Source organism: Astyanax mexicanus, chromosome 7 (assembly GCF_023375975.1).
Source record: "Astyanax mexicanus isolate ESR-SI-001 chromosome 7, AstMex3_surface, whole genome shotgun sequence".
NCBI lineage: Eukaryota > Metazoa > Chordata > Actinopteri > Characiformes > Acestrorhamphidae > Astyanax > Astyanax mexicanus.
Window position 1 is genome coordinate 3,954,693 of NC_064414.1, and position 12,867 is coordinate 3,967,559.

Below are 12,867 nucleotides of genomic sequence, written 5' to 3' on the forward strand. Positions count from 1 at the left end.
TTCCACTGGAAACAAGTCAGATTTCCTTAAAACGAAGCCTTGCTTGTTTACAAAACGTTATATTAATTTACATATAATTTAAATTGTTTGCCTTTAGTGTTTTGTGTTTATCATAATTCAAATAGATATCAGTGTCCTACTAATTAATGGCATTCTGTTAAAATAGTCAGGTTCCATAAATAACACTAGAGGAACACAGCGGCTTAGCATATTTGTCTCTCATTTGTCTCCCCCCCCAGTGATCAATCAGTGAGCTGATTGATCAAGACCCAGCTGGCATTTCAACGCTGAATCAATGAAAATTGAATCAATGTTGATATAGCAACGTTATATGTTCAACCTTTAATAAACCATAGCTTACTAAAACTATGAAATCCTATGGTTAACAGAGTGTTAACAATAAACTCACATAACTGTAGTAAAGCTGAGTATAAAGAATGTTACCTGCCACTATCAATCTGATTCAACATCGGATCTCAAAAACACTAAAACAGTAATATTTACACTTTTTCACTTCTTCATTTCTTCCTTTTTTTAAATGATATGGTGATGAAATGTAAAATGGTCATTCAAAAGGCAGAAGGCTGAGGAGATTATGTTGACTCAATGTTAAAATTGTAACGTTTGCACAATAATGTAACATTAAATGTGGTTTTAATGCTGAAACAACAACAGACATTATTTCAACCACATTTAAACGTTGAAGGTCGGCTGTGTTCCAGCTGGAGACTCTTGTTTCACAATTGATATTAAGGCATTAGAGCCATAATAAAACATGGCATGTCTTCTTTGGGTAGTTCAGTAAATTTAAAGGCAAATATTTTTGTACTTTTATTAAAGTGGAGGTTTAAAGGAAGGATTTACTGGAGTTATTTTTTTACCCTGAGTATCTCTACTGTAAGGTTACCTGAAGAACAGCTCTGAGGAGAGGAGCCGCTCCTGACTGCTCCACGATTACACGGGAATGTGTGACTGCGTGTGTGCGTGTGTATGTATGTGTGTATGAGTGTAAGAGAGAGTGTATATATGTGTGAGTGTGTTCTGTAGACGCGGAACTTGATGTTTTGTATTGGATAAAAGGAAGGAAAGGCGGATTAACCTCCACAGGATCCTCAGCGACCCGGGCAGCGCTTCTCCTTCTCCCCGCTGCTGGAGCTCCGGCTGAGGTGAGTTTATCCAACGTTTAACCGGAGAGTCTGGAAGAGCTGCAGCCGAGGAGCGGCTACAGCGGGGCGGCTAGCCGGAGACACAGCCCGGTCTGGAGCTGCCCGCTGTTTTTAACCGCAGACACGGCTGGCATTAAGTATGAGCGGGTGTTCCGGTAGCTCTGTTGTTTAGCTAATGCCGGACCTTTCAGAAAACGCAGGTTCGCCTATTTACAGCCCAGAAAATCAGTTAGCTTAACTACCAGTAACATTAGCCAGCGGCGTTAGCATACATGCTAACCTAGCTAATTAACTCAGCTAGCAGCTGTTAGCTTAGCTTAGCTTAGCACAGTCAGAGTAGCGCTGTCACAACAACCCCGCTGTTTAACCCCCTAAACCCACTGTTTAACTCTACAACCCCTCTTTGTAACTTATCTGTTTATCTATTTAGTTATTTAGCTGTTTATCTGTTTGTTTAGCTGTTTATCTGTCTGTCTATTTAGTTATTTATCGGTTTGTCTATTTAACTTAGTTGTTTAACTTAGCTGTTAATATATTTAGTTGTTCAGCTGTTTATCTGCTTATCTATTTAGTTGTTGAGACCTTAATTGACTGACACTATTCATGTTAACTTCTATTTCTTAGGGAAATTGCATACCTGAAAGTCCAAACCAAGGTTAGCATTGTTTAAATTTGTCCTGATAGGATTTTGTTTCACAATGCAGTTTAATAAGTGCATTAAGAGCTTTAATTTGTCCTATTGTTTTCACTTTTGTGGGCTGCATCTCCACATACCTGATATTGATTGGTTTGTAGAAGGTCATGCATCATAAGACAGCGTATTTGTCAGAAACACAGCTCTGTTTTTACTATTGTCTCTTTTTATAAACATCTTTTGCTTTGTGTGCATCAGTTAGCTATTTTCTTTTTAGAGTTCTAGACAGCTGATTAGAAGAGCCCCTGACTGCGGATATTTAGGGAAACGTTTAAGGAGAATGTCTAATGCTTAGCCATTTGCAGATTCAAGAATTTCCTAACCATGATTGTGAGCCAAAAGCTACTTAAAGTCTTTTAAAGACCTGGGTAAAAGTGATATGAAAGCTCCAGTCTCTTGGTGTACCCAAACTTTTGCAGGGAGCTCTTTTCCATTTTTTCACTCACCGTAAACGTTCACAAGTCAAAAATAATACTTTTGTTTATTTTGAATCTAAGAAAGTGAAGAAAGTGTAATTTTAACTTTCTGTTAGGAGATCAGTTTATATTCATCAGTATTCATCCTCCTTCAGTGTTTATAGTAGCAGAGATTACAGTATCTGGAATAAAAGTGTACACTAGGCCACACAGGCTGTTTACTACATGATGTATGAAGTAATGATGAAAAAGTTCATATTTCATGGGATATTTATGATGCACTCCCTGCTGCTCTGCATTCTCTGATTGGTTTGATGTAATTGGCTGTGTGATGTCCAGTACTGGGCAGTGTGTGTTTTGCTCCTGCCGCTTTAGAGCCTCAGCCCATTAGCAGTAGGAGAGAGAGAGAGAGAGAGAGAGAGAGAGAGAGAGAGAGAGAGAGAGAGAGAGAATAATTGCATGATTGGTTTCTCCTTGTCTCGCTTCGAGCCCCATACTCGTTATCAGTATGTGTTTGGGACATAATTCGGGCTAATCTTGTTCTGCAGTGAGATGGAGGTTTCATCTGTCTTCTCTATTATAGGATCATTTCCTACATGCAAGAGAGGAACTATCACAGGCCATCAAAACTTGGTATGGACCTCTAGACATAAGATAAGAAAAGATACAGTTGGCACATTTACCCACTGATGTAGCATCTGGGCCTGTAGATCCAGTACAAATGTTAGTTGTCAAAAGCTCACGTACCAGCTGGTCTAATTAATGCTACTTAATGTAGTAAATCTGGAGACTGCAGTGTGTGGGCAAGCATTTTCCTGCTGAAAAATCCAGTACTGTACCTTTGTGCCATTACTAGTGTTGACTGACTCCCAATGTCCCAGTACCAGCAGCTGGAGCAGAACGATGACCACAAGGCCCCAAACGCCAGCAACACTAGAGTAGTGATTTTTTTTTTCTTTCTTTTTTTCTTTCTTTTCTTTCTTAACTCAGTGTTACTAGAGAGCTGCTAGAGTAGTTAAACATGCAGCAAAAATGCATCAGCAGTTAGTTAGCTTTTTCTGAAAAAAACAAACAAACCTTTTATAATAAATGTAATAAAAAAATAATTTAAAGGCTTTTATATGGTCTTTTCTAAATCAGATGTTGTGTGTTCGAGAATCAGGGCCAGTAATATATTAACATTACATATACTGTTGCTGTGGTAGAATGTGTAGTCCTTATATCTTATACAACATTAAATGTCTAAATTCTTTCTATTCTGAACATTATCTTGTCAAATGGGTTAACTACCTATAGTAAATTATATTAAATATAATACATATATTTTTTATGTGATTAATAATTTATTAGAATAATCGTTAGTGTAACAGCCCTGGTCTAAAATACGTAAGCTGGATAAAATGTGATTAAGTGTGTCATAGAGGCATGTGTAACAGTGTATCAGTGATCTCTCACTAAGGTATCGGAGGTACACTCTCTAAAGTCGGCTCCTTTATGCTCCTCTAAATTTTAATTGGAGGGCTTTTATCACGCCCTCTAATCAGACCACACCTGTAATCAGACCTCTTAAATGTCTGAGACATTTGCGTGGCGAGTTTTGCAGCAATTTGAATGTGTTAAATGTTTCTGTCAATAATTGTAAATAAAATGCCAAAAGAATAGGTATGTATCGGTTTTGAAGAAGTAGAGTCAGTAGGAATTAGTAATGGGTTCCTGTTTTAAGTAACGACCGCAGCACTTACTTTGATTGACTAACCGACCCGCCTTATTTGCTTCAGTGGTCAGCTCATGCCTCAGTGCTCCTCACCAGCGCTTAGATCAGCAGGCAGTTCCCGGTTCCTGCAGCCCAGTGAGTTTCTCTCAGGCTTTGTGGACTCAGTGCTCAGTGCTCAGTGGATGGATGTCTGAAGGAGCTGAGATCTGTTTGAACAGTGTGCTCTCTCTCTCTCTCTGTTCCTCTCTCTCCTTCTGTTTGGAAGTTATTAATCACTGTCTTCTAGTCAAGTGGAGCCTTTCAGCTCTAGCTTGGCTAAATCCAGCTGTGGCTCGGCACTGTGGCACTGTTTTCTGGCAGGTAGTCAGAAATTTGGTCATTGTAGTTTAGTTTTTTCCAGAATATTGATTTGATAGGCTTTAAATAATAAGCAGCAGGATAGACTTCCTGCTTCCTGACTTTTGATATGAAGAATACGGCTATGATTCTTTATTTTTCTTTCTTATTTTTCTTTTAATTATTTATGTTTGAAAAATAGTTCTTCAAGGAATCAGAAGGGGTTCTTCAGTGGCAGGTTTTTTTTTAATGAGGGAGATGCTAGTCAAAAATGTGGGTACAGTTGGTAGCGTCTTTATATCTTTATATTTAAAAGTGTGTGAGCACTGTGTGTGGTTTTGTGTAACATAAGAAATCTCAGTAAAAGTTTTTAGAGGTAAATCGGTCCTGACCCAATCGTATTGGTTGTTGAGTTTTAAATGTTATGTTGAAATGTGAGCTAGTCTCCAGGGTTTGGTAGATTCAGTAGACCATAATGTTTTTTTGTACCATATCTGCAGTAAAAAAGTTGCATTGTTTTCCCCAATTACGCTGATGCAGAGAAAGTCCAGTGACCTATCTAAATTCAATAACTGCTGGGGTAAATCACAAAGGTTAATACTGAGTTTTATTTTATTAGCATTGTGTTTCCCGTGTCCTTCACTGTTTGCTCTTATTGCACTTTTCCAGGTTGTACACAGCTTGTTAATTGTGCTTTGACAAGAAGTATCGACTTTGCATACTTAATGTAAGTGCAAGTTCTGTTGCTCTCCTGTCGAGATAAAGCACTGAAGCTTGAAGGAACTTCTGCTTGTCTGTATATTATTTTAGTATAATAAATATTATGTTGTTCAGTACAGTCCTTACACAGATGGTACAGTGCAGTAGTAAAATCCATGCACAGACTGAGAAAGCCAAAAGATCTCTGATTAAATGTGTTAATGCTGAGAAATCCAATTACTGAGCTAAAATCTAGTTCTGCTTATCAGATTTTTTAAAGTGGGGTTTTTAGGTCGTAATCTGATTTGAGCAATCTGGGGGTGCTGTTTGCATGACTACTTGAATAATCAGATAACTGTAAATCTGATTATAATCAGATTACACAAATTGGATGGCTGTTTAATAGAGAAAGTTTTTGCATTTAAGCGTTCATTGTAAATTATCCATTAGAGTTAACATTAACTTTTACATAAAGTTGAACTAGTAAAACTGGGATGATTAAAGTCTGTAAGCACTACAGATTGACGACCTTCTCTGTGTACTTTTTAAACCACCTGTGAGCTGCCCAGTTGTGGATTTAAATACATGGTAATGGGTGGTGCTGTGAGACTGGTGGAGGACTTACATCAGGAGGAGGTGTTGGTTTAAACTAGAACCGAAAGCTCTTGATCATCATCATTTTTTAGCACCAAAGCCTGGAAACAGGTTAAAGCTGTTTAAGTCCTTAATCCTGGTCCTGATGCTTCCCTTTCCTGCACATTTTAGTCTTGTGTCCGTGCTTTAACACACCTCTTGATGAGCTGATTAGGTGAAACTAAAGAAGTGAGAAACGCTGGATTAGCACTGGAAGTGGCTCCTCATGTAGGATTCAAACATCTAAAGTTGTGGTAAAGTTTCATCATGTGAGTCCAGCTTTCTAAACCCCACCTGACCGTCTCTCTGGCCGACCTGTTCCAGAGGAGAGCTTGCCAAAACTTTTCTCCTCCAGAGAATAACTCCATCATCCTCCGTAGTCACGCTCCGCCGCTCAGGCCAATTAGCATAGTGTCCTGTAGCCGTTCCTCCTGCTGAATCAGGAGTTCGGATCGGGCCGGGGCGATCGGTAATGGAGTATCGACAGGTGGCCGCTCCAGCCTCCGCGGACCCGCAGCCTGCTGTAAGCTCCCCTCATTCCCTTAATTACTTTTCCACATCCCATGACACACTGCTGACTTCAGTGACTCTCCAAATGAAGCTCGGGGAGATTAGTCGCAATAATAAAATAAGACTGAGCGTCTGTGAATCTTCGTTATTACCAGGTTTTAGAGATAAATGTGCGTTGATGTTCGTTCAGTGTCGAGCATTCTCCTGGGCTTCAGATCGATGAATTGATGAAAGGATATACCGATATACGTTTACTTAAGGAAGCTGAGAGAATGTGTTTAGTCTGTGTGTGAGTGTGTGTGTGTGTGTGTGTGTGTTCTTGAGATTGGATGTTAATTAGTTTTGGGAAGTGCTAGGATAAATCTTGGGTGAAGGGTGCAGTGTTGGGACAGCGGGACTCGCGCTGCAGTACAGTAACTCTGGATTAATCCTCACGTCACTTGGAGACGGTTCAGTCCGCACCATTTGCAGAGCTCCACTTCAGCCTGAATTTTACTGTAATGTGTCATCTGAGACCTTTTCCAGGCTCATCCATGGCTCTGAGAGTGTGTGGGAGCTATTTAACTCGGGAGGATGTCACGACAATATAAATCAGTGCTGTGTGGCGTAGTGGTGTATAAACGGATATGGGCCCAATAACGAGTTTCCTTGTGTTATTGTGTGATGATGTGTGATTTAGGTTTATTACAGTTTCAGTGACAATAAAGGTTATTACAGTGAATTTTACATTGCAAATGTTCTTTTTTTTGCGGTACATATCGGGATATTGAACAATACAGGACCCATGACGTCACCAACCCCGCCCCCACCTGTGAGCTGTCTTGCGTCCAGACTGATCAGGAAAACAGGTTTTGAGAAAATAACAAAACAACAGTAATCGGCCCTTTAATCAGGCATTTAAATGGCTTTTTAAAAGGATAATAAGAGTGTTTTTCTGTGATTAAAAGTGTGAATTCAGCTGTACCTGGAAATATCTGTGCAAAACTGTGCTGGACTGAGGTGCACAGCTTTCAACACGCAACGGCATGGCCTCCATCCACATGGCTGGACACATGCATGTACAAGCACTTGCCCAGCCATGTGGGTGGAGGCCATGCGGTTACCTTGTGTTTGCTCCTGCTAAACCCCCTCAGCCACACACCCCCCCCCAACCCCCACACTCCCCCTTGTGCTTCTCATGCAGCAGCAGCCCGTCACTCACACAGACACAGAGACAGCGCTGTGTATCTACTGTACTTCTTGATCTATCGTGCAGCCCTACCACAATTATTAATATAAATGCCTCTTTCTATTGAGAATAAGCTTTGAAGGATCTATAAGACTTAGCTGAGCTGGATTAATCTATCTCTCTCTCTCTTTCTCTCTGTCTCTCTCTGTTTTTCAGAATGTATCGCTTGCGGGCATTGACGGCCGTCACGGTCGGGATGGCGCAGTCCTCGCGCCGTTTTCACAGCAGTGCGGCCCCTCAGCGCCGCAGGCTGCTGCTGGCTGCTATAGCAGGAGTGACCGGCGTATCGGCCACTACAGGATTGCTGTGGACCAGGTATTGTAAAAGCTTTGGGCCGTTGTACAGTTTTATAATTTGTACTACTCACAGTTTACACCGTTTAGATGTACAGTATGAACAGATCACACACTGATGAAGCTTCACTTGAACTCAGATATAATAAATTATAAATCACAGTGGGAGTTGGGGGGGGGGGGGGGGTGGTGTTGGACTTCTGAGCTGAACTACTATGTTAAATAACTCTCAGGTTTGGATGGATGTGTTGACCTGCTTGAGGGGACCCACATTTTTTTGTGAAAACAAAATGTTTAATTTCATGCACTATAATGCAGAGTTGTAAATAATACAAAAAAGAAAAGCCCTTCCTATAAAATCCCTATCAAAATGGTTCATCCATCCCCTTCTCTGTATTTATTATTTTATTATTTCCTACATAGTAAATGATTAGTAAATTGATCCAGACTATGAAGGAACACATAAGGAATGATGTAGTAACTTAAAAGTGTTAAATAAAACCAAAATACTCTGTGAAGCATTATTTATGTGCCCTTATCTGGAGAGCTGTTAACTTGTGGTTTCTGAGGCTGATGATTAATTTATCCTGTACAACAGAGGAAACTCTTGCTCTTCCTTTCCTGGTGCGGTCCTGATGAGAGCCAGTTTCATCATAACGTTTTTGATGGTCTTTGCAACTGCACTTGAGGATATTTTAAAGTTCTTTTTTCTTATGTTTAAATTGCTTCAATAGAAAATGATCCAAAGTACCATACTCTTAAAATTAGCTACTGTATGTTTCTTATGAAGGAAGAGAAACCACTATTCTGTGCAAAGGTAAATACAGTTTCTTATTCTTATTAAGCTATATGATCATGGAAAGACTACTTTTTTGAAACTGTTTAACTCCTGCCAACCCCCCCGACCCCCATGCTTCCCCTCATGCTTCTCATGCAGCAGCAGCCTGTCACTCACACAGACACAGAGACAGCGCTGTGTATCTACTGTATTTCTTGTCTCAAGAATCAAAACATTGCAACATGACGTGTTTGATTTAATTGCCTTAAGTGACATCACACGTCCTGCAGTGTAACTCTTTTGCATGCACACATCGAAAGACTTCTGTTTTTTTTTTTTTTTTAGAAATGATCTTTGTAAAAAAAAAAAAAAAAAAAAAAAAAAAAGCTCATTTTTAAATGCATTAAATTCTGTATTTCAGAAGGACAGAGTGTGTCAAATTCAGCCTTAAATATAAACACATGAACATAAGGTGTTTATCATTGTGATGTTGTTGTTGTTATTATATATTTCTGTTGCTAGTCTTTGATTTCTTCAGAGGAAGGTAAGCAGATTAATATCTGATCTGATCTGAGCAGTGGGATGGTGATGATGGGATTTGATGATATTTTATGGTCATTATCTCAGAGATAAATCCTGCCAGGTTTCTGCTTCTGGCAGATGTACTAACATGAACATATTGCTGTCTGTTAAAGTGGTCATTAATTCGTTGGTGTTATTTAGAGACGGATACGTATGGAGGAGAAATAGTTTAACGAGTGGGGAGAAGAGCAGACGGTCAGCGACAGCTGTTACTTCTCATAGTTTGTCCCGGAGCTCATCCTCAGTAATGTTCTTATTTTACTCCAGTATTAACGTGTTGCTCATTTTAAAAAATAATATATTAAAGAAAATATTTGTTTCAATATGAATATATTTAAAATTCAGCTACAGTTAAATCTCAAACTGTTTATTAATTTCTGCGTGTGTTATGATTGGTTCACCCTGTTAATTCCAGGTGTGAATGGGGTCTTTGATGTAGGGCTGGACGATATGGTTAAAATATTGTATCACAATATTTAGAGAAATTTTCTTGATACGCAATATTTACTGTCATATTTTTACAGAGAGAAAAAATACATTAGTAGCAACATATACTAATTATATACTACATTTATTTATTAATTATATTTACATGTTCTGTAATGAAATCTGCAGTTGGTCAGTGTTTTTTTTTTTTTTTAAGCACTATTGAAATCCATAATATACTCTAAGATTATAATCATTTATCACAATATCAAATGTATCACAATACAGTAAAATATTTTCATTTTATATATATATATATATATATATATATATATATATATATATATATTTTTTTTTTTTTGTCATATTGTCCTTCTCGTCATCGCAATGTATACATGTGCACAAGTTTCATTCAGTGTCAAATAATTTGATATGGGAAAAATTAACACTGTTCATATTTAACATTACAACATCTACCAGATTACAAATGGTATCTGTCCAGTACCTTTTATGTTTCTCTAATCATTGATAGACAGTAATGTATTTTTAATAAAATGACATTAAAATTAATATGTACATATAATATATACAGAACAGCATAATACTGCACTGTCAATTTTTTCAATGTCTTGCAACCCTACTTTGTATGTATGTGTGATTTTTACCCTGCGTTGATTTCAGTTAAACGAAAGAACTCTAATGTTGCTCAGTATTTATTTTTCTCCTGTAAAGATGAAAATGTTTTGTTATAATAGCAGCATTTGCTCTACATTTGCTGTCAGGTTTTATATAATTTTGTCTGACTGCAGAAATAGTAATTACATTTTGGTAAAGTGAAGCAATTAAAATGGGTTTATCTTCAGTCGATGTTGATGTGGCTGTACTATAAATTTGTTTAATGGTTTTGGAAGTCTTTAGTTGTGGCTCGAAACACAAAACTGCTGCTGTATCCAACACACAGCATCCAGCAGGCTCTGATTTCACCTGACCTGCATCGCTATGATCTGTGCCTGTGGCAGCGTCAAGCAGCACAGTCAGCACAGGTAGCGTTGTTTTTGTGGGCGTGGCTGATGTGTGTATTAATTCTCTGTGATCTGGTTGTCAGGGCGAACGCAGAGGCAGCCTCCTCTGTGAGGCGTGAGGAGGAGCTGCTGGAGGAGGAGAGTCTGAAGGACGTGGCGTCGGAGGCGGAGTCAGAAGGTGCGGTGGAGTCCGGCGATAGTGGAGACGAGGAGGACGGAGGCTCTGAGGGGAAAAAGAAGAAACAGAGAATCGGCTTCCGCGACCGCAAGGTGATCGATGAAGTGTCATCTAGTAGTTTACCTCTTCACCTGATGAGGCCCGTAGCGTAGCCCGTAAATAAGAGTCAGAACCAGAGCTGGGAAACGCTGATCAGTGATTAATGACAAGTAACCCGACGCTTATCATGACAGGCCATAATAACCTCTATAGAAAAGAATAGATTTTTTAGACGGCTTGACAAATTGACAAATAATATTAAAGGGATATTTCAGCTTTTTTCAACCTAATACTTATCAATAATCAATTATAGTTAATTAAACTACGATCAATTAAATTTCTTGTTGTTATTAGACTTCACCAAAATGAAATGTACTGTCTGAGGAGAATTCTAAGCATTCTTCTTACATTTAAAGTGTCCAAATCAGAGAAGGAAAAATTCATCAGTAGGCTGAAAATGACCCTACTCATAATCCCAAACTCAGCAGTCTCTAAATATAGTCCTTAAGTCAATAATTCCACCAATTCAGCTTCCTGCCGCATCTGCACACAGCGGTGGATTTGTAAACACGCTGTATGTGTGTGTTCGCTTGTGTGTGTACTGCTCGTGTGTTTTCTTGATGATGAGCTAAGCATATCAGGCTAAAGACTGTCTGGTTGGAGTTTAGAAAATGACACGCGGGTAATCTTCTCAGAGCTGAGGGAAATTGGAATCTTAAAATAGAGAGAAAATGTTTTGAACAGTTTTGTCATATAAAATCATACTTTCGGTAAGAGGGACAGCTTCGCTGCTGTAATAGAAACCAGCATGATGATCGTGTGATGATCGCTGTGTCAGTAGCAGAACGCTCTTAGTCTCTGTGGAAGTTTCAGAAATTTAGTTTCTTCTGTTTTTAAGGACTAAAGTGATGAGCAGACTAAAGTGGTGGATTGGGACAAGACTGAGTTGTTTGTTGTTTTTTCCTTTTCCTGTCAGAGTGTAAGCAGACATTGGTGTTGTTCATATCACTGCTTATTTGGTTAATTAAGAGGGTTTTCTAATAATATATTTTGTGAGAAACACTCCAGTCAAACCGCAGCATATCTTTTTTATTTAATTTTAATTTATTTTTTTAAATTACTAGTGATTTAAACAGCAGGAGGGTGAAACCTGGAATCAGATTCATCCGCTCTAAAAGGAGACCACATCACACCCGCCCAGTTTAAAATGATTCTTCCGCATGCTCGGTGCAATTACTCATTCTCACCAGAGAGGATCCTAAATCCCCCAAGTCCCCAAACTTACAGACATCAGCTTTAACCTTTTGTCCAATCAGAACAGTGGGATCTGAACACTGAGTACAGAGTTCTATCTGTTTGGTTAAGTTTTAATCCCAACACTAAAGGAACCACTTCTGACACCGCTGAGCTTATCAGCTCATTCTCAGTCTGTTTTTCAACAGTTTAGTTAAGTTTGCACAGCTCAAAAACAGAACAACAGAATAATATAGGCTAAAGCAGGTTTGTGCTGATTATGTTTATGTTCTCTGATCTTCATGAAATACGTCCAAGTTTACGATGTTCTCCTTCCAAGAGATACTTCAAACGCTGAACTTTTTGATGTCAGAGCCGGAATTGTTTTGCCGGACATAACTATTGATCGATCTGTCTTCCTCCTTGTTTTTATGAGTAGCTGGAGGTTTATATTGGCCTGTTTTTATGAAGTCTTTGAAATAGGAGCATCATTTGGACCGCACAAGGATTTTAGCTTTACTGATATATGATTAGGCCTGTGTGCTGTAGCTCTAAATTTCCTCAGCGCTGCCAATATTAACAGGCCAGAATAAATTATAGGGAGCTCCTCATCTTCCTCCAGAGCGAAGAGGCCTGCCGTAGCTTAATTACCAATAACTTTTCTGTTCATTTTGATAAATGCTGTGCTGGAGATGTGATTGCTGGAGTCGGAGGAGCAGTGCTGTTCCTGGGGAAGATTGTGGGCTGTTGTACGCTTCTGGGTTGTGAATTATTTTTGTTTTATTCTAAAACTTGCTGTCTGAAGGTCTAAAGCGGAGATTTTAGCTGCTGTATGTATATTCTGCGAATTGTAAATGCCAACCCATGCAGCTGCTTCTTAAAATAGAGTGAACATTGTGTAATGTGTGCTATTTTTATCC

The 12,867-nt window shown here is 38.9% G+C and overlaps 1 protein-coding gene across 1 annotated transcript in view; it reads left to right on the forward strand.

Moving 5' to 3' along the window:
- Nucleotides 1–962: 962 nt before the first annotated feature.
- The window catches only part of micu1 (mitochondrial calcium uptake 1), a 51,645-nt gene continuing 39,740 nt past the window's right edge, over nt 963–12,867 (forward strand). Inside the window, exons 1-3 of the mRNA XM_022685196.2 lie at nt 963–1,166; nt 7,553–7,711; nt 10,581–10,767. Of these exons, the coding sequence (XP_022540917.2) occupies nt 7,554–7,711; nt 10,581–10,767 (345 nt within the window). The 5' untranslated portion in view covers nt 963–1,166; nt 7,553. The remainder of the gene's footprint in view (nt 1,167–7,552; nt 7,712–10,580; nt 10,768–12,867) is intronic.